General features: G+C 38.4%; 2 protein-coding genes across 2 annotated transcripts in view; one reads left to right on the plus strand and one right to left on the minus strand.

Moving 5' to 3' along the window:
- Window positions 1-21,707, minus strand: part of LOC101887493 (protein rolling stone) — a 76,271-nt gene that overhangs the window by 21,471 nt on the left and 33,093 nt on the right. The window lies entirely within an intron of this gene.
- Window positions 1,970-21,528, plus strand: LOC101901190 (protein rolling stone-like). Its single transcript, XM_059125135.1, has 4 exons — window positions 1,970-2,499; window positions 17,511-17,862; window positions 20,430-20,613; window positions 20,682-21,528. The coding sequence occupies exons 1-4, from the start codon at window positions 2,398-2,400 to the stop codon at window positions 20,869-20,871; spliced, it is 828 nt and encodes a 275-aa protein (XP_058981118.1). The 5' UTR covers window positions 1,970-2,397; the 3' UTR covers window positions 20,872-21,528.

A 21,707-nucleotide genomic window follows, 5' to 3' on the forward strand; every position in this document is an offset into this window, starting at 1 on the left:
TAGTTTGAAGAGAACCAGATGCTTATTTCGGATTTTATGATCGTTTTGGTTATTCAAAATGTTGACCCTTTGTGTGGGAGGTACCAGAAGGAATGGTCCGATCTCTACCATCTTTATAAGAGATTTTGTGTTTATGGAAATATTGATATAAGACAACTCTGAATGGAATCGGATGTTAATATCGTGATTTATGAGCTTAATGAATATTCAAAATTTTGACCCTTTGTGAGGGAGGTACCAGAAGGAGTGGACCGATGTATTCCATCTTAACACCAGACCATGGGCTAATAAAGATATTATTATGTGTGTAGTTTGAATAGAACCGGATACTTATTTCGGATTTTATGATCGTTTTGGTAGCTTAAAACTTTGACCCTTTGTGCGGGAGGTACCGGAAGGAATGGTCCGATCTCTACCATCTTTATAGCGAATGCGTTGATAGAAATATTAAGGTGAGCCAAGGCTGAATAGAATCGGATGTCAATTTTGTGTTTTATGAGCTTCATGAATATTAAAAATTTGACCCTTTGTGAGGGAGGTATCAGATGGAGTGGACCGACTTATCCCATTTTCGCACCAGGTCTTGGGCTAATAAAAATATTGTGATGTGTGTAGTTTGAATATAACCGGATACTTATTTCGAATTTTGTGATCGTTTTGGTTATTCAACACTTTGACCCTTTGTGTGGGAAGTACTAGAAGGAATGGTCCGATCTCTACCATCTTTATAACATATCCTGTGTTGATAGAAATATTGAGATGAGCCTAGGCTGAATGGAATTTATAAGAGTTATAATTATTAAAAATTTCAAACCTTTGTGGGGGAGGTTCTTGATAGAGTGGACCGATATTGTCCATTTTTGCACCTGACCTAGCACTGACGCAAATATTAGAATTTGCAAAGTTCGGATTATCCTTTCTCTTTCTATGCAGTAAATTATGTTCTTTGAAAATATTGTCATTTTGTGTGGGAGATACCAGAAGGAGTGGACCAATATTGCCCATCTCCGAACTCGATCTAAGTTTTGGCAATAATATTGCGATGTACAAAGTTTGGATCAAACCAGACACTCCCTTCGAAAGTTATCGTGCGCACCAGACAGACAGACGCATATCGCTAGATCGACTCCATATCCCATGAAACGGATTTGGTCCAAAGAGAGACCTAGGGTCTAAAATCGTTATTTCGATGAGGCACGTTTTGGCCCTATCACATGATATATAACCTCTCTAGCATATGGCTGAGGGTATGAAAAGTATGAAAAAAAAGGGTGGGGTGTGGTGACTTGCCCCCTTTATTTAGGTTACTTTGCCATGTAAGCTTTCAAAACGCCGATATGCATGTCTTCCAGACGGTTCGTGACCTATGTCTGATATAAATAATACAATTGGGCATGTTTGGGCTACCTTTCGCTCAGTATGAAATTTTGATTTTTTATTCGAAATTTCTTAAACTTTTGTGGGAGAGGTACCTGATTTTTATGCTTTTCAGTTTAAATGTTTTGCAATTGAAAAAATTGTAGCGATTTTCTCTAAGTGAAACATTTGCTCCCTAAAAATTAGTTCCCTGTCCAAGGGGGTTGTCATCACGGGCAAATAATTTCGTTGTTGTTGTTAAACTCTCCCTTGTTTGGTGGTGTTTTCTTCGAACTTTTTTAATTGAATTAGTCAATGATATTTGACACATTTGCTCTGCTTTCAAATGGCAAAGCGAACCGGACGGGACCAACAACCATCCAACCAAACCCGTGTAGAGTTCGATATTCAACGCTTTGCACAAATGGGTGGTGAATTTCAGAGAGAGAGAGGTAGGTGGTGGTGGTTGTGGCGGCGACGACGGTGACGGTAACGGTGGTGTTGGTGATGGTCGAGGTGACAGCGTCCGCCTTCAATTGATCAGTTTCATATAAAATATGTTTTTTCAAACATAATAATTCTCATTTTGTCAAAGATAGCCAAACAAAGCAGAACGCGGTCGCCAAAAAAAAAAAATAAAAATTCAAAACTATTCGGGGTGGTTTGGCTTTCTTCTACTTATTTTCCGCTTTTCACAATTTTAATTTCTTGGCAAAAGATCGCAAAATTCGCAAACTACAGGCGAGACGACCGTGACCACGACAACATTGTAGAAGATCCGAAAGTTTTGAATTACGCGAATGACACGGGTGAATCGAAATCGCCACCTAAAACGTAATATCATTTTAAGATACCAAAAAAAAATTATAATATTCTAAGATTCTAAAGCTTAATGAGCTGTTAGACATCTGGTTCCTCAAAGTTGTTGCTGTTGGTGTTCGTGCAAGAAATTTCGAAAAAATTGCATATTTTTGAAATAAATTCCGAAAGTTAATTGCCTACGATTCACGTCATTAGAGGACCTGAAATTTTAGCAATAAAATGCAATTAACCAACAAATGTTCGAATAGTTTTTGGAGTGAATTTCGTTTGAGGAATTTCGGTTTCAACCATGATCAATTGGACCAGTTCTACAGATCACAGGTATGCAAAATCAAAAAAATACAATATTAGAAAAATATTAAAAAAAAATAATAATAACTACAAAAATTGATTGCACAACGCGAAAAAATTTGTATGTTCTTATATCCATGTGTGTGTGTGTGTGTGTGCTTGTTTACAATAATAGTTGTGAAAAAATATGACAATATGAACAAAAAAAAAAAAAAAAAAAACAAAGGGACAAAAAGATTTGTTTTGAATATTTATTTATTTTTCATGCATTCTTGCCCATCGATATACGTATGTGGGTATTAGAGGGTAACGAAAAAACAATTGAAAAAAAAATTCTAAAAAATTTCAAATTCAACTGTAAATTTACAATTTAAACACAAGTTGGAAAAAAATTTACGATTTCAGTAGTTTCGGCCCAAACCAATATAATGCGGAACAAACAATACGGAATACGATGCTCTCTAAACGTAAAAACAAATAAACAAAAATATTTATATTCACACAAATAGAGGTGATGTTAGGTCGTCTGCACTTGGCCTAAAAAACTTGTATCCGGCATATGGAAAAGTTTTAGTTTTTGTACCAGAAGATCAGGGCAGGAGGCCTTACATATATATCTTATTCGGCAATAATTTTTCAAAACTCAAACTTTGGGAATTATTTTAGAATTCATATAAGAGTTAGTTCCCTTTCAATATCATCAAATTTTAACCGGGTTACACTTGAACTCACACTTCTATCAGTTGTTGTCTTCCTAAAAATTGTATGTTTCTGTACCACAGACATAATCAAGTGGTCAAGGAACCCGGATAGTTTTTACATGTACTTGCATTTTTTATGTGGACGATTTAATGTTTTCTCAGGAGGGAAAAATCGGTTCAGATTTTACTATAGCTCTCATATATATGTTTCATCCAATCTTATGTTTGAGTCCTCCACTGCCGTAATAAGCACTTCATAACCAAAATATTCGGAACAAAATATCAGCTACATTCTACGAAATAAGTATCAGGAATCGATCTAGTGGTGTCCGTCCGTCTCTCTGAATGACTGGTGTCCACGATAACTGTTAAAGAGGGTATCCGATTTGTTCCGAACATTGTAATATTCATTACTTTGTGGTTCTACAAAACTTTGCAAATTGTTCGAGGTTTTTGGAGAATGGACAATATCGAACCACTCCTACTAGTACCTTCCTCACAACGGGTTAATATTTTGAATAAACAGAACTCTTATACAATGTGAAATATGAATCAGATATAACATCTGGCGTGAAGATAATATATAGCGGAGCACTTCTTCTTCTTCTCCCAAAAAGGGTTAACATTTTGAATAATTATAACCCTTGTAACTTACCAAATAAACATCCGAATTTTTTCCAACATCGCACATTATAATTTCGACCGAATTATATCGGTCTGCGTTTGAACTGCCATCTGCTATTTAAACATCTAAACTTATATGACTTGTTATATGTGTATGGTATAGGATCATTTTCGTCCATGTTCTAGGTTGAACATGCCAGAGGATTATGGCCCAGGAATTTTTAAAGATTTCCTAGTTTTTCTCAAAAATGTATTTATCCGCCAGCATTTGAAACAAGGAGATCAATTTTAGGGTTTTTTGGTAGAGCTCAGATTGCTTGTTTTAACTCGCGAGTGAAACATACTCATGACCAGAAATGCTCGAAGAGAACGAATTTTATTTTTTAGAAAATCTAGGAAGAGAAAAACACCAAGGACCCTGTGTATTTTGTGGGATTTTGGTGCATTATACATACTTACCGATAAGACAACAGGATGACAAAAACTATAAGAGTACTCGCCAAAAACAGAATCTGCTCTATTTCGAGGAAATTTTATTCCAAGTCGAAAACGAGTAAAGCAAACTTGCTTCTATTTGAGTAGCATATACTTTTTTTCATTGTCTTACTCGCGGAAGTACTCTAGGTCGAATTCTACCTAGTTTCAATCTCTACTCGAATTAGCGACGTTCTTCATATCTTCTTAACATAACAGTAGGGCCCTTTATCGGCCTCGAGTAGCTTGTAGGGCTTCCATTAGGACAGCCGCTGGCGCCCAAACTGATTTCAATTTTGTTTATCGGCCAACGCTTAGGATTGGAACTTATCGTTTGATTTCGACTAGACTAGAATTAAAAATACATATTGGTTTAGGGTGGTATCACATAGTCAGCCCCGCCATACCTTGGGTACTTTCCTTATTAGTTTTTGCTATGGTATTGGTATTTTATCCCAGAATTTAAAAAGATGTCTTTACTTTACTGAGATATTTTCTCCGTGGCCACAGAGCGTCTCAGAAATTTCTTGGGTCGTTTAATTTATCTACTCAACTTAAAATGTGTCCCCTCCCAGACCTGGGATAAGTGGCGTTCGGCAACCATTTCTCTCTCTCTCTCTCTCTCTCTCTCTCTTTAGAGCAAACTCACATTCTTTTGGTAAGTGGTTATATTTTCATCCGCACTCCACTTACCTTGGAAAACTTCAATGTTCTTGTTTATCGTATCGTAACTGGGGCTACCTTTATGTTACACTTTTGAAATTTTATTTTCGGAATGTAATAACTGTCCCGTGATAAAGGAATTCGTTGTCCTCACAATATTTTGTATAAGGTAGTGTTCAAACAAATTAATTGATACAAGTTCTGAACGAAGAATAAGAAGGCCCTCATAAATATTAGAGTAAATGGCCACATCTCGTCTGACACCAGATCTGTCGTGGAACCAGGTATGTTCTGACAATCCATTATTTCCCTTGTTTAACTTTCTAAATAAATCGTTCAACTGTAGAAATTTTTTAAAGCTGATCGTATGACATCTGAGAAGATTTCTCATGACGCTTTTTAGTCAATTTGATGATTGACAAGGGCTTATATCTGCTGATATTCAAAGTGAAATTAAATTACATTTCCGAGTATAGGCGAGAAGATGACCGAACAAAATACGAAAGCTCGAGATTTAGCTCTATTGATTTAAAATTGTGGCAGGAGCCTTTGTTGTTACCATTATATGTTGGCTATAGCAAATACTGGAATCAAACTACAACTTTTTTTGTGAGGAGAAATTAGACCTAGTTAGAAGATTAGGTCATGGTAGAATACTGACTTTGCCTAAAGCAAATTTCCTAGCAGAGGATACAGGATTTGCAACAAGATCCTAACGTCCTAAGATCCATCCTTGTCGACTTTGCTATTTTTACCACCAGCAAAAGTCGAGGAACATTTTGTAAACAAAAAAATATCTAAATCGATTCATTGAAAGTCGACTCACATCTTAGGTATATTAGATTTCCTCAGAAAGCAGGCTGTGGACTATAACCCGTTCTTCAGCACCAACAAAATATTGTCTATTTAATTTCTAATTGGGCGAAAACAAACAACAAAATATTGTCAATGTAATTTCTACTTGGGCGCCACCCAACCACTTGGGCGCCATTCCAACGTTGGCACATGGGTGGTATTTTTCCAACTGGTGTGGACGGCATAACTAACTCGATTCATATTAATTCCTAGCATTTGGATTTGGACCGCCCGATACACCCTTGCCTTCTGATTCACTTTGGTCACAGAAGATTGGCTTCCTAGTAATTGCTTGGGCGGCACCCAAGTCAGGAGAGTTCTTCATGACATAAAGTGAACTATAACGGGGTACTTCCTCATGAAATAAGGAATTGGTGACAAAGATCCCACTCATTCATCAGCAAAATAGAATGTCGTCGATGCAATTCCTGTTTGGGCGCCACCCAGGTCAACTGTCATGACATGGCATGAAGAAAGAGGGCCATCTGTATCACTCGAGTGGTTTTAGGCCAAATTAGGTCTGCATGGCACAGCTGACTCAATTTCTTTTTATACCTGACATTATTTTTAGTATAACACAATGCCCCTGTCCTTTCATACACTTCGAAAGCGAGCAGTCAAGACATGACCAAGTGATACCTTTGAATTTGAAAAAAGAAGATTTTACCAGCACAACACAACATAATGTTTTTGATCTCTGATTTCTGCTTGGGGCATTCTCAGGAGAGATCTTCATGAAATAAAGTGAAATGTAATGGAGGATGTCCTCGTGACACCAGGTCGTGGAGATGAAGATCTTAATTATTTAGGTCAGTTGAATGATGTTGATGTAATTTTTGCTTGGGGCCACCCAGGTTTAGGTAAAAAAAAGTCCATCGTGGCAAACGACTGGAACTAGCCTCCCGAAGGTCTGGATTTTATAACTGGCTAAAAACAGTGTTGGCATGTTTGTTCGGAATACCGTATTATTTTGTTGTTTCAAAATAGTCAGGCGTAATCCCATTATTGTTGTTATAACCTCAGCCATATGGCTACAGAGGGTATATATCAAAACGTGCCTAGTCGAAATAACGGTTTTAGGCCCTAAGTCTCTTTGGACCAAATCCGTTTCAGGCATTTGGAGTCGATCCATCGATGTCCGTCCGTCCGTCTGTCTGTCTGGCTGGCTGGTGCGCACGATAACTCTCGAAGGGAGTATCCGATTTGATCCAAACTTGGTACACCATAATATTTTTGTCAAACTTAGACCGAGTTCGGAGATAGGCAATATCGGTCCAAAATATAATTTTTGCACGGAAAGAGAAACTATTATCCGATTTTGGTCCAACTTTGCAAATCCTAATATTTGCGTCAGTGCTAGGTCAGGTGTGAAAATGGACAATATCGGTCAACTCCTTCAAGTACCTCCCCCACAAATGGTCAAAATTTTGAAAAATTACATCTCTCATAAAATGTGATATAAGAGTCCGATTGTGTTCAAATTTTACACATCCCAATATTTATATTAACGCAAGGTCTGGTGTTAAGATGGAATATATTGGTAAACTCCTTCTGGTACCTCCCCCACAAAAGGTTAAAATTTTCAAAAAATATTTTTTGCCCAGAAAGAGAAACTATAATCCGATTTTGCTCCAACTTTGCAAATCCTAATATTTGCATCAGTTCTAGGTCAGGTGCAAAAATTAATAATATCGGTCCACTCCATCAAGTACCTCCCCCACAAAGGATAAAAGTCTTGAATAATTGTAGAATTTATAAAATGTGATGTAAGAATCGGATTGTCTTAAAATTTCACACATCCCGATATTTTTATAAACCCAAGATCTGGTGTAATGATGGAATATATCGGTCCACTCCTTCTGGTACCTCCCCCACAAAAAGGTCGAAATTGTGAATATCTATTAAGCTCATAAAACGCGAAATTAACTTCGGATTCCATTTAGACTTGGCACATCTTAATATTTCTATCAACACAGGATATGTTAAGAAAAAGGTAGAGATCGGACCATTCCTCCTGCTACCTCCCCCACAAAGGGTCAAAGTTTTGTATAACCAATACGTTTATAAAATCTGAAAAAAGCTTCAGGATCTCTTTATATTTCACACATCCTTTTTTCACTAATAGACAAACGTTGTTTTTATAAAAACAACAATAATGGGATTACGCCTGAATATTTTCCAACAGCAAATCCTTAAAGCTTTACTTCCGAATTAATAATTTATTAAGAACTATGGTGAAGATACTCAGAATACCTAAAATCTGTGTTTTAATGGGTACCATATAAAAATTATATACTGAACTTATGGAGGCTACACCAAAACGTGGGACCATTTCATACTTCCCCATAGAGATCTTCAATTTACATTCTTTGACAATATGTCGTTAACCAAATGTTACAAAAACACGTTTTAGAGTCGATGCAGCTTTCTCACGTTATGACCTTTTGCTGATATATTGTTCCGCACCATAACAAAGTAAAACGGGAGAAAAATATATTTTATATAAAAAACGAGCAAATAGTGCGTAATTATTTAAAACGCATTCTCTGCAAAACATTTCGTAATGTGTCAGCTATAATTACAAAACGTTTACAGAGAATTTCTTACAAAGTAAAATTTTTTATTTATTAATTCATTGTTAATTGTTATTAAAAAAAAAGAAAAGAAAATTGCCATTCAACAATTATTGTTCACACTTAAATATAAATAATTTTCGAATGTTCATAAAGAGGGGGACTAAGGGTGGAGATATGGATGCAATAAGAAAATTCGACACCATGTCAACAAATATTAATAGGCAGTGTGAATTTCACAATCATAGGCTGGGTTTGTTGTTGTTGTTGTTCTTATTGTTATCGATCATCAATGGGGGATCGATTGATTGCCATGTTCCCTAGTTTTTGTCGTTGAAAAGGCCATAGAAGAACTATTTGTAAACATTTTGACATTTGACTTTTCCAATCAGTGAGAGAAATGGGATGCTGATGGTGTCACCGCTTTCGACACCATCGACACCATCAACAACAATGACAATGTCATTTATTTTCATGAGAAACCAAGAAAATTCATTTTTTTCCCATTTAAAATGTATTTTATTTTCCCCGGAGAGGGAGGCTGTAGAATATTTCTCAGGAAAAAAAAATAAATGACTTTTGCTAATTTAATAAAAATAAGGGGCCGGTCGGCCGAGACTACATCACAGATTTTAATGGGAAAAAGACAGAAATAGGATGAAAACCAAATAAAAGGCAATAACATTAACGGAAAAGAACAGAACGGTCGGGTGGCTTAATACTAACTGAACACAAGACAAGAGAGCTAAGATGAGTCACAAGGCAATATAATCTTTTTAGAGGGGCAGTATCTTTATACACAAGCTATCGGATCATGGACATGAAGAGAAGAAACCCTGAAAAAAAAAACAAAAACAAAAAAAAAAAAAAACAAGTGAAAACGCTTTGAAAACCCTTCACCATTTGGAACAAATTTGGCAATTAAAAAAAATCCGTCAAAATTCTGTTAAAATCTTAAAAATACCGAATGTAACCGTTATATTAGGGTTTATATGACGACGTTGACCTGCATGGGCAACTTTTGTCATAATCCATTAAAATATTCAAATGCGACACTTGACAAAAAAATTCGATTAATAATGTAGCTTAAATCTTTAAAGAGCCGAATATCGGGAGGTACCGCTATATGGGAGCTATACGAAGACGTGGACCTGCATAGACAATTTTCTGCCATAGGCTGCAGTATCCATTACGAACTTCAAACACCAAATTATAAACAATTGAATAATGTCGCTAAAAATACCGAATCTCGGGAGGTGCCGTTATATGGAGGCTATACAAAGACATGCATCTGCACAGACAATTTTCTGTCATAGGCTGTAGTATCCATTACTAACTTCAACTACCAAATTTGAAACAATTCCGGTGAATAATACCGCTTAAAGCACCATAATACCGAAAATAGGGAGGTACCGTTATATGCGGGCTATACGAAAACGTGGACCTGCACAGATAATTTCTGTCTTAGGCTGTAGTATCCACAACGAACTTCAAATACCAAATTATAAACATTCCGCTGAATAATGTCACTAAAAAAATACCGAATATTGGGAGGTACCATTATATGAGGGCTATACGAAGTCGTGGACCTGCATAGAAAATTTTCAGCCGTAGGCTGCAGTGTCTATTACGAACTTCAAATACTAAATTTGGAACATTTCCGGTGAATAATGTCGCTAAAATCATCAAAATACCGAATATCGGAAGGTACCGTTATATGGGGGCTATGCGAAGACGTGGACCTGCACAAACAACTTTTCGTCGTAGGCTGTGGTATCCATTACGAACTTCAAATACCACATTTGAAACAATTCCGGCGAATAATGTCGCTAAAATCATCAAAATACCGAATATCGGGAGGTACCATTATATGGGGGCTATACTAAAACGAGGGCTTACATGGCCCATTTTCAATACCTAATATCCTGCAGACATAATATACATTTGAGTAAAATTTTATCACCTTACTTCATTTTGTTCGGAAGCTAGAGGGATTTCCACAGACGGGCAGACGGACGGACACCTCTAAATCGACATAGAATTTTATGCTGATCAAGAAAAAATATATATTTTTTAGGGTCTGACATGTATACTTCGAGGTGTTACAAACGGAATGACAAACTTAATATACCCTCCATACTATGGTGGAGAGTATAACAAATCCTATAGACTCCTTGAATGGAGCCTTCGTAGACTCCTTGAATGGAGCCTCTGTAGACTTCTTGTATGGAGTCTTTATAGAATCCCTATAAACTCCTTCAAAGAAGTCTCTATAGACTCCTTGTAAGGAGTCTCTATAGACTCCTAGTAAGGAGTCTCTATAGACTCCTTGTAAGGAGTCTCTATAGACTCCTAGTAAGGAGTCTCTATAGACTCCTTGTAAGGAGTCTCTATAGACTCCTTGTAAGGAGTCTCTATAGACTCCTTGTAAGGAGTCTCTATAGACTCCTTGTAAGGAGTCTCTATAGACTCCTTGTAAGGAGTCTCTATAGACTCCTTGTAAGGAGTCTCTATAGACTCCTTGTAAGGAGTCTCTATAGACTCCTTGTAAGGAGTCTCTATAGACTCCTCGTAAGGAGTCTCTATAGACTCCTCGTAAGGAGTCTCTATAGACTCATTGTAAGGAGTCTCTATAGACTCCTTGTAAGGAGTCTCTATAGACTCCTTGTAAGGAGTCTCTATAGACTCCTTGTAAGGAGTCTCTATAGTCTCCTTGTAAGGAGTCTCTATAGACTCCTTGTAAGGAGTCTCTATAGACTCCTTGTAAGGAGTCTCTATAGACTCCTTGTAAGGAGTCTCTATAGACTCCTTGTAAGGAGTCTCTATAGACTCCTTGTAAGGAGTCTCTATAGACTCCTTGTAAGGAGTCTCTATAGACTCCTTGTAAGGAGTCTCTATAGACTCCTTGTAAGGAGTCTCTAGACTCTATAAGGAGTCTCTATAGACTCCTTGTAAGGAGTCTCTATAGACTCCTTGTAAGGAGTCTCTATAGACTCCTTGTAAGGAGTCTCTATAGACTCCTTGTAAGGAGTCTCTATAGACTCCTTGTAAGGAGTCTCTATAGACTCCTTGTAAGGAGTCTCTATAGACTCCTTGTAAGGAGTCTCTATAGACTCCTTGTAAGGAGTCTCTATCTCTATAGACTCCTTGTAAGGAGTCTCTATAGACCTCCTTGTAAGGAGTCTCTATAGACTCCTTGTAAGGAGTCTCTATAGACTCCTTGTAAGGAGTCTCTATAGACTCCTTGTAAGGAGTCTCTATAGACTCCTTGTAAGGAGTCTCTATAGACTCCTTGAAAGGAGTCTCCATAGACTCCTTGAAAGGAGTCTCTATAGACTCCTTGTATGGAGTCTCTATAGACTCCTTGAAAGGAGTCTCTATAGACTCCTTGTATGGAGTCTCTATAGACACCTTGTAAGGAGTCTCTATAGACTCCTTGTAAGGAGTCTCTATAGACTCCTTGTAAGGAGTCTCTGTAGACTCCTTGAAAGGAGTCTCTATACACTCCTTGTAAGGAGTCTCTGTAGACTCCTTGAAAGGAGTCTCTGTAGACTCTTTGAAAGGAGCCTCTGTAGACTCCTTGAAAGGAGTCTCTGTAGACTCCTTGAAAGGAGTCTCTGTAGACTCCTTGAAAGGAGTCTCTGTAGACTCCTTGTAAGGAGTCTGTACAGGCTCCTTGTAAGGAGTCTGTATAGACTCTTTGTAAGGAGTCTCTATAGACTCCTCGTAAGGAGTCTCTATAGACTCCTCGTAAGGAGTCTCTATAGACTCCTCGTAAGGAGTCTCTATAGACTCCTTGTAAGGAGTCTCTATAGACTCCTTGTAAGGAGTCTCTATAGACTCCTTGTAAGGAGTCTCTATAGACTCCTTGTAAGGAGTCTCTATAGTCTCCTTGTAAGGAGTCTCTATAGACTCCTTGTAAGGAGTCTCTATAGACTCCTTGTAAGGAGTCTCTATAGACTCCTAGTAAGGAGTCTCTATAGACTCCTTGTAAGGAGTCTCAATAGACTCCTTGTAAGGAGTCTCTATAGACTCCTAGTAAGGAGCCTCTATAGACTCCTTGTAAGGAGTCTCTATAGACTCCTAGTAAGGAGTCTCTATAGACTCCTTGTAAGGAGTCTCTATAGACTCCTAGTAAGGAGTCTCTATAGACTCCTTGTAAGGAGTCTCTATAGACTCCTAGTAAGGAGTCTCTATAGACTCCTAGTAAGGAGTCTCTATAGACTCCTAGTAAGGAGTCTCTATAGACTCCTTGTAAGGAGTCTCTATAGACTCCTAGTAAGGAGTCTCTATAGACTCCTTGTAAGGAGTCTCTATAGACTCCTTGTAAGGAGTCTCTATAGACTCCTTGTAAGGAGTCTCTATAGACTCCTTGTAAGGAGTCTCTATAGACTCCTTGTAAGGAGTCTCTGTAGACTCCTTGAAAGGAGTCTCTATACACTCCTTGTAAGGAGTCTCTGTAGACTCCTTGAAAGGAGTCTCTGTAGACTCTTTGAAAGGAGCCTCTGTAGACTCCTTGAAAGGAGTCTCTGTAGACTCCTTGAAAGGAGTCTCTGTAGACTCCTTGAAAGGAGTCTCTGTAGACTCCTTGAAAGGAGTCTCTGTAGACTCCTTGAAAGGAGTCTCTGTAGACTCCTTGAAAGGAGTCTCTGTAGACTCCTTGTAAGGAGTCTATATAGACTCTTTGTAAGGAGTCTCTATAGACTCCTCGTAAGGAGTCTCTATAGACTCCTCGTAAGGAGTCTCTATAGACTCCTTGTAAGGAGTCTCTATAGACTCCTTGTAAGGAGTCTTATAGTCTCCTTGTAAGGAGTCTCTATAGACTCCCTGTAAGGAGTCTCTATAGACTCCTTGTAAGGAGTCTCTATAGACTCCTAGTAAGGAGTCTCTATAGACTCCTGTAAGGAGTCTCAATAGACTCCTTGTAAGGAGTCTCTATAGACTCCTAGTAAGGAGTCTCTATAGACTCCTTGTAAGGAGTCTCTATAGACTCCTAGTAAGGAGTCTCTATAGACTCCTTGTAAGGAGTCTCTATAGACTCCTAGTAAGGAGTCTCTATAGACTCCTTGTAAGGAGTCTCTATAGACTCCTAGTAAGGAGTCTCTATAGACTCCTAGTAAGGAGTCTCTATAGACTCCTAGTAAGGAGTCTCTATAGACTCCTTGTAAGGAGTCTCTATAGACTCCTAGTAAGGAGTCTCTATAGACTCCTTGTAAGGAGTCTCTATAGACTCCTTGTAAGGAGTCTCTATAGACTCCTTGTAAGGAGTCTCTATAGACTCCTTGTAAGGAGTCTCTATAGACTCCTTGTAAGGAGTCTCTATAGACTCCTTGTAAGGAGTCTCTATAGACTCCTTGTAAGGAGTCTCTATAGACTCCTTGTAAGGAGTCTCTATAGACTCCTTGTAAGGAGTCTCTATAGACTCCTTGTAAGGAGTCTCTATAGACTCCTTGTAAGGAGTCTCTATAGACTCCTTGTAAGGAGTCTCTATAGACTCCTTGAAAGGAGTCTCTATAGACTCCTTGTATGGAGTCTCTATAGACACCTTGTAAGGAGTCTCTATAGACTCCTTGTAAGGAGTCTCTATAGACTCCTTGTAAGGAGTCTCTATAGACTCCTTTTAAGGAGTCTCTATAGACTCCTTGTAAGGAGTCTCTATAGACTCCTTGTAAGGAGTCTCTATAGACTCCTTGTAAGGAGTCTCTATAGACTCCTTGTAAGGAGTCTCTATAGACTCCTTGTAAGGAGTCTCTATAGACTCCTTGTAAGGAGTCTCTATAGACTCCTTGTAAGGAGTCTCTATAGACTCCTTGTAAGGAGTCTCTATAGACTCCTTGTAAGGAGTCTCTATAGACTCCTTGTAAGGAGTCTCTATAGACTCCTTGTAAGGAGTCTCTATAGACTCCTTGTAAGGAGTCTCTATAGACTCCTTGTAAGGAGTCTCTATAGACTCCTCGTAAGGAGTCTCTATAGACTCCTTGTAAGGAGTCTCTATAGACTCCTCGTAAGGAGTCTCTATAGACTCCTTGTAAGGAGTCTCTATAGACTCCTTGTAAGGAGTCTCTATAGACTCCTAGTAAGGAGTCTCTATAGACTCCTTGTAAGGAGTCTCTATAGACTCCTTGTAAGGAGTCTCTATAGACTCCTAGTAAGGAGTCTCTATAGACTCCTTGTAAGGAGTCTCTATAGACTCCTAGTAAGGAGTCTCTATAGACTCCTTGTAAGGAGTCTCTATAGACTCCTTGTAAGGAGTCTCTATAGACTCCTTGTAAGGAGTCTCTATAGACTCCTAGTAAGGAGTCTCTATAGACTCCTTGTAAGGAGTCTCTATAGACTCCTTGTAAGGAGTCTCTATAGACTCCTTGGAAGGAGTCTCTATAGACTCCTTGGAAGGAGTCTCTACAGACTCCTTGGAAGGAGTCTCTACAGACTCTTTGAAATGTGTTTCTGTAGACTACCCCCGGCGGACCCTCCCTTGTGAAATTTCTGTAGAAGACCTTCAGACCTTCTTTCAAAATAGTTTCTTCACACAATACCTATGCTGATAGCAACAGATGTACCCCATACCCCTTAGACTTTGTGCTTTAGATTAAAATTAATGTATGGTACATATGCACATATGTATGTTCAGATGTGTTCCCACTGAATTTCTATTGTACACACACACAGCATTCCCACAGCATGATAAGTCATCCAATCCATTCGAACTATACGTCATTTGTAATTATCATCGAAACGAACTCGGTTGTTTAGTTGTTTGGTTGGTGGACCATTGACCATTAAATTATCTGCTCAAAAATTAATTATAATCAAGTAGGTACCCCTCGAATAATAGACACTCACACATACACTTATATACATATGTATCTAATAATTCTTTGGCACACTTTCCGAGGCACAGTTGTGGATGTGTTTATGTGTTATGGTTTCTTGTCAACTTGAACTTGGCTGTAATAAAGCATGTGTTCTTTTTTTTTGCACAGCGAATGAATGCAGACATTCAGATATACTAACGACATTTATTGGGGTGGGTCGGTATGTAAGGAAATATAACGATATTTTTTCTATCGTAGAAAATATCATGGAAGAGATGGACCTATGTTCGCTATAGTGTTCACAAGAGTCACTGATTTTGAGGTCTACAAATGGTAGAAACTAAAATTATTTTATTATTTAAAGAATTTCCCTAGACCCACCTTAATGTAATGTTTATAGAATTCCCATGTCTCAATATCTCAAATTTAAGAAAATAAAAAAATTCCACTATTTTGTTTTCGCTTTTTTTTCTGTTGTTGATATTGAAGTAAATTCGATTAGGCGTAGTTTATGGACAATCTCCTAAGACGCCAGCAAAAAAAGAAAATAAGCCGCCAAATAAAAAAAAAAAAAAAAAAATAAAAATTAAATTAGAACGAAAGCGGATAGAAAGACTCATCTGACAATAAATAAAAATTAAATAATTATTGACATAAAATGTAATTAAAATTGTTGTTATTTTTTTTAGTTAATTCCCAACACGAAATTCTGGAATAGGAAAACACTGAATATTCTGGAAGTGTTGACACGCCATGAAGCTTTTTGATATGGATCATCGACATTTGTATGAAGATACCCTTCAGTTTGTCTACTCAGATTCCCCTTGGCTCATCTATAAAAACTCCCCTTGGCTCGTCTATAAAGACTCCCCTTATCTCGTCTATAAAGACTACCCTTGGCTAGTCTATAAAGACTCCCCTTGGTTAGTCTCTAAAGATTCTCCTTTGCTCGTCTATAAAATCTTCCCTTGGATTGTCTCTAAAGACTCCCCTTGATTCGTCTATAAGGACTCACCTTGAATCGTCTATAAGGACTCACCTTGACTCGTCTATAAGGACTCCCCTTGGGCTCGTCTATAAAGACTCCCCTTGAGCTCATCTTTAAAGACTCCCCTTGGGCTCGTCTATAAAGACTCCCCTTGAGCTCGTCTATAAAGACTCACCTCATCCCTTCTCGGCTCGTCTATAGAATCCTTCTGGGCCCGTCTGTAAAGACTGCCCTGGGCTCGTGTACAAAAACTCCCCTTGGCTCGTCTATAAAAACTCCCCTTGGCTCGCCCATAAAGACTCCCCTTGGCTCGTCTCTAAATACTCCCTTGGCTCGTCTCTAAATACTCCCCTGGGCTCGTCCATAAAGACTCCCTTTGGCTCATCTATAAAGACTCCCCTTGTCTCGTCTATAAATACTCCCCTGGGCTCGTCTATAAAGACTCCCCTTGGCTCGTCTATAAAGACTCCCCTTGGCTTGTCTGTAAATACTTCCCTTGGCTCGTCTATAAAGTCTCCCTTGGCTAGTCAATAAAGACTCCCCTTGTCTCGTCTATAAATACTCCCCTGGGCTCGTCTATAAAGACTCCCCTTGGCTCGTATCTAAAGACTCCCCTTGGCTCGTCCATAAAGACTCCCTTTGGCTCATCTATAAAGACTCCCATTGACTCGTATCTAAAGACTCTCCTTGGCTCGTCTATAAAGATTCCCTTTGGCTCGTCTATAAGGACTCCCCTTGGTTCGTCTATAAAGACTCCCCTTGGCTCGTCTATAAAGACTCCCATTAGCTCGTCTATAAAGACTCCCATTGACTCGTATCTAAAGACTCTCCTTGGCTCGTCTATAAATACTTCCCTTGGCTAGTCTATAAAAACTCCCCTCGGCTCGTCTATAAAGACTCCCCTTGGGCTCGTCTTTAAAGACTCTCCTTGGGCTCGTCTATAAAGACTCCACTTGGGCTCGTCTATAAAGACTCCCTTTGGGCTCTTCTATAAAGACTCTCCTTGGGCTCGTCTATAAAGGCTCCCTTTGGCTAGTCTATAAAGATTCTCCTGGGCTCCTTTATAAAGACTCTACATAGATTCCCATCAACTCATCTATAAAGACTCCCCTGGGCTCGTATGTAAAGACTCCCCCTGGCCCGAATCTAAAGGCTCCCCTTGGCTCGTCTATTAAGAATTCCCTTGGGTCGTCTAAATAGCTACGGTCCCATCTCGTCTACACCTTGTCTATTGAGACTCCCTAAAAATCGCCTAGAGCTCCTAGAGCTCGTCTATTTATTCATCAATAATTGATTTTAATATTTTTTCTCTCTTTTTCTTTCTCTCTCTTTCTCTCTCTCTTTTCAGTGGCAAACGGGCGAAAGAAGTTTTCTCTTCCTGCTCTACCGATGGATTTGGGCTGCATTCTTTCTGGGCGTCTTCCTCTCCTGCCTGGTCTTGCAATTTTCCGAAGGCAAATATTTCATCTTCCTAACGAATTGGGGAATAATGCTGTGCACGGCGACACAGTTTGTAGCAGCCCTTCTGGCTACCCAATGGTATTTCGATGTAGATGCCGTCCGCTCATCGGCCTATGAAATTAGCCAGCTGAAGAAAACACCAAGACTGATTAAATTCTATTGGCTGCTGCACGATGTTTCACTGCCGCTGGCGTTGATCATCACAACGATTTATTGGTCATTTTTGCATGGGAAAATGAGTAAGTTCGATGCCAAGACCGATTTCTTAATAGAAGGATTTGTTTCTCAATATCCAAAAAGTGCTCACAGCACGGGGAAAGATTCTATTATAGAATAAATCCTCAGGACTCGAGGAAAAGGGGAGCAATTTTTTTTTTTTAGAAAAAATCTTCTGGGTCTGAGAAAAGATTTTTCCCTAGAAAAATTCTTCAGGGCCAGAGACATATTTTCTCTACATTATCAAGTTCCATGAGTTTGTTAAAATATCGAAAAAATACTTCAGGTTCTAAGGAGATATTTTCCTATAGAAAAAAATCTATATAGAAGACCAGAAGGGAGTCGATAAGAAGGAGGACTTTAAATGCGACAGTGTTTTTATAGGTGGTTCTTATAGAGGGAGCCTGAAGGCAATCCTTATAGACGGTTCAAAGGAGTCTTTATAGCCGATTAAAACGGAGTCTTTTTAGACGACTCCAAAGGGGGTCTACTTTTAGCCGACTGATAGAGGACCTCAAGGGCGTCTCATAGGCAACCTCGAGGAAGTGTAAAGGTAGTATTTTTACAAGAAACGGAGTCGTTTTAAAATATCTAGAGATTATCATTAGACCAAGGAAGTCTTTATAAAAGATCTCTTTAGCCGAACCGCAGGGAGTCTTTATAAGTAACTTCAAGGGAGTGTTAAGGCAGCCTTTATAGTCGACTCGAAAGGAATTTTTTAGACAACCGGAAGGGCGTCTATAGGCGTGCAAGACAAAGTCGTTTTAGACAATCGGAACGGAGTTATTTGACCTAAAGGTGATCTTTATTTCAGACCTTTAAAAGTGACCTAAATAAACTTTAGCTGACCTAAAGGGTAGATTTTGTAGACGACACCAATGTAGTCTTTAAAGGTATCCTATAGACGAATCGAAAGGCTATCAAAACGAAGTCCTTTTAGAAGATCACTAGGAAGTAATATGGCCCAAAAGAAGTCTTTAAAAAAAGTCTCTTTTAAATCGACTTCAAGGGAGTCTACCTTGAGCGAGTCCAAAGGCAGTATTTTTAGACGACCGGAAAGGAGTCTTTACATGAGATCAAATCTGAGGTAGTTATTTGACTTGAAAGGAGTGTTTACAAAAGGCCTCTTTTTATTCGACCTGAAGGGAGTCTTTACAGAGGACCTCAAGGGAGTCTTTGTAGGAAACCTCGATGAAGTCTAAGGCAGTCTTTTCAGACGAAGGGAGTCTTAAAGCGACCCTTTACGGGCAACTTCGAAAGCGTCTTTATTGGCAATCTGGAAAGAAGTATAAAGACATTTTTTAGATGTCTCGAAGTGAGTCTCTATGTGCGATTAAAACTGAGTCATTATAAAAGATCTGAAGGTTGTCATTTGACCTGAATAGTCTTTATAAAAGGTATTTTTATCCGACCTGAAGGGAGTCTTTACAAAGGACTTCAAGGGAGTCTTTGTAGGAAATCTCGAGAAAGTCTAAAGGCAATTTTTTACACCACTTTAGGGATGGGTGGGGACCCTCTACAGGCGACCAAAACGGAGTTGTTATGAAGGATCTGAAGGTTAGCAATTTGACCTGACGAAATCTTTGTAAAAGCCATTTTTTAGCTGACCTGAAGCCGAAGGCTTTATAAGCAACCATGAGACAGTGTTTATAGCCAACCTGGAGGGAGCGAAAAGGAAGTCTCTATAGACGACTCGAGAGGAGTATTTTTGACGACTGGAAGGGGATATTTAAAGGTGACCAAAACGGAGTCGTCTTAGAAGATCTGATTTGAGTAATTTGGCATGAAAGGAGTCTTCATAGAAGACCTTAGGGGTTTTTTAAGAGACTAGCTGGAATTTGTCTTTCTGGACGAAATCGAGTTGACTCATAAAAATAAACTGAAGCAAGTTCTTGCAGGCAACCTGAATGGTGATCTTAATTATCAACCCCAAGGAAGTCTTTATATGCAATCTCGAGGTAGTCTGTCGGCAGTCTTTTAGACGATCGGGAGGGAGTCTTTATGGACGACCAAAATGTAGTCGCTTTAGAAGATTTGAAGGGAGTCATTTATGAAGTCATCAAGTCGAGTTGAAGTGAGTCTTTCTGGAAAAACTCAGGATAATATTTCTGGAAATTATAAATAATCTGAGGTTAGTCCCTGCAAGTAACCTGAAATGGGTATCTTAAAGACATCCTGAATGGAGAGTGCTATTATAGGCGACGTAAAGGAAGTTTGTTGATGACCTGTAGTCTTAATGACCTAAAGGGATATTTCTATTGGTCCTTCTAAAGCTTACAATCATTATATAAAAATATCCCCTTATTTAAACTATTCTGAGGGTCTTGACCGTATTTTCCAATATTTTGTGTTGAGATGGCCCCTATGTAGAGTTCTTCTGAAGGGACCCGTTGTTGAAGTCCTGAAGAGATTTTTTAAAGAAGCCCTTTAAGAGTATTTCTATAGAGTTTAGGTTCTCCATAGAAATACTCTTTAAGGGGGTGAATCTTTCTAGACGACCTCTAAGACGTCCCAAGGGGCATTAGCACCAAATATAGATAAAGTCGAGGTAGCCTTCAATGAGTTTATTTTTTACTATTTTTCATTCCAGACAAACCCAATCGCTTTCCCGTCATGAGTTTTGTCACGCACTGCATGAATTCTGTCTTTATGTTGGTGGATTTCTTGGTGGTGGCATTTCCGTTTCGTTTACTGCACACCATCTATGCCATGCTCTTACCCATCACATTTTGTCTGTTTACAGTGGTCTACTTCTTTTGCGGGGGAACAGATGAGTAAGTATCTAGTCAGTGGGTAATTCACCTCTAAATCGCCTCTAACTGGCAATTCTCTCTTTTTCCAGTTTTGGTAATCATTATGTTTACCCCCTGTTGGATTGGACAAAGCCTACCCGTGGCCTCATAACGTTTGCTGGGGTGTTTGGCCTATATTGCATTTATTGTATACTCCTGTATGTCCTGTTCAAATTTAAACGGTTTCTACAACGTTCACTGAGTGCAGTTTGGTCGCCACATTGTGTGGGATTGATTTAAGGGGGGAGATACTTTTAGCGATAACAACAACATTTTCATTAGTTGTGATTCGAAATAGAAAGGGGGAGGGGATCAATGCATGGATGAATCAACAAACAAGTGTTCCTGATCATAAAATGATGACGTTTTTTTGTGATCACCACCACGAAACTTGCCTACCCTTTTCCCCCCTTTGAATCACCAACATTTCCATTTCAAATCTTTCAAATTATTCATCGCCTGCTTTTCTAGAGGGGTATAAATTTAGCTTAAGATTTCATAAAGAAAAGTATTACCAACACATTCTCACGACAATTTTATTTTATTTTTTTTAATTTTTCCATATAAGATATAAAGACACTATAAGTATATAAGTGAAACGTTTGGTATAATAACAGATTTCCAATTCAATTTATTTGAATTTTGTCCAATAATTTTCAAACTTTAGTACGTAAGCCAGCAAATCTTTTCCCTCCAAAAAATAAAATAGATTTAATCAAAGAAAAATATTATTTCAGGTCAGACAACGTCCACTAAGTATTAGAATATCGATATAACGAATTGCATGTAAATTAGCTTAAGCTGTATCTGTAGTTGTTGCAAGTAAATAGAAAAATTATATTTGTGTTCCTTATATACATGTTTATATATAAATGAAATAAATGATAAACAATTGAATTGAAAAATAACGATTTAAGTGATTTTTTGGGGGAGGTACCAGAAGGATTGAACCGATATTTCCCCTCCTTCATACCAGATCTTGAGTTGGTAGAAATTTTGAGGTGTGTGAAAATTTAAAAGATTCGAAAGCTTATTTTGCTTTTTATGAGGGTTTTGGTTATTCAAAATTTTTAACC

This window comes from Musca domestica, unplaced genomic scaffold (assembly GCF_030504385.1).
Source record: "Musca domestica strain aabys unplaced genomic scaffold, Musca_domestica.polishedcontigs.V.1.1 32, whole genome shotgun sequence".
NCBI classification, from domain to species: domain Eukaryota; kingdom Metazoa; phylum Arthropoda; class Insecta; order Diptera; family Muscidae; genus Musca; species Musca domestica.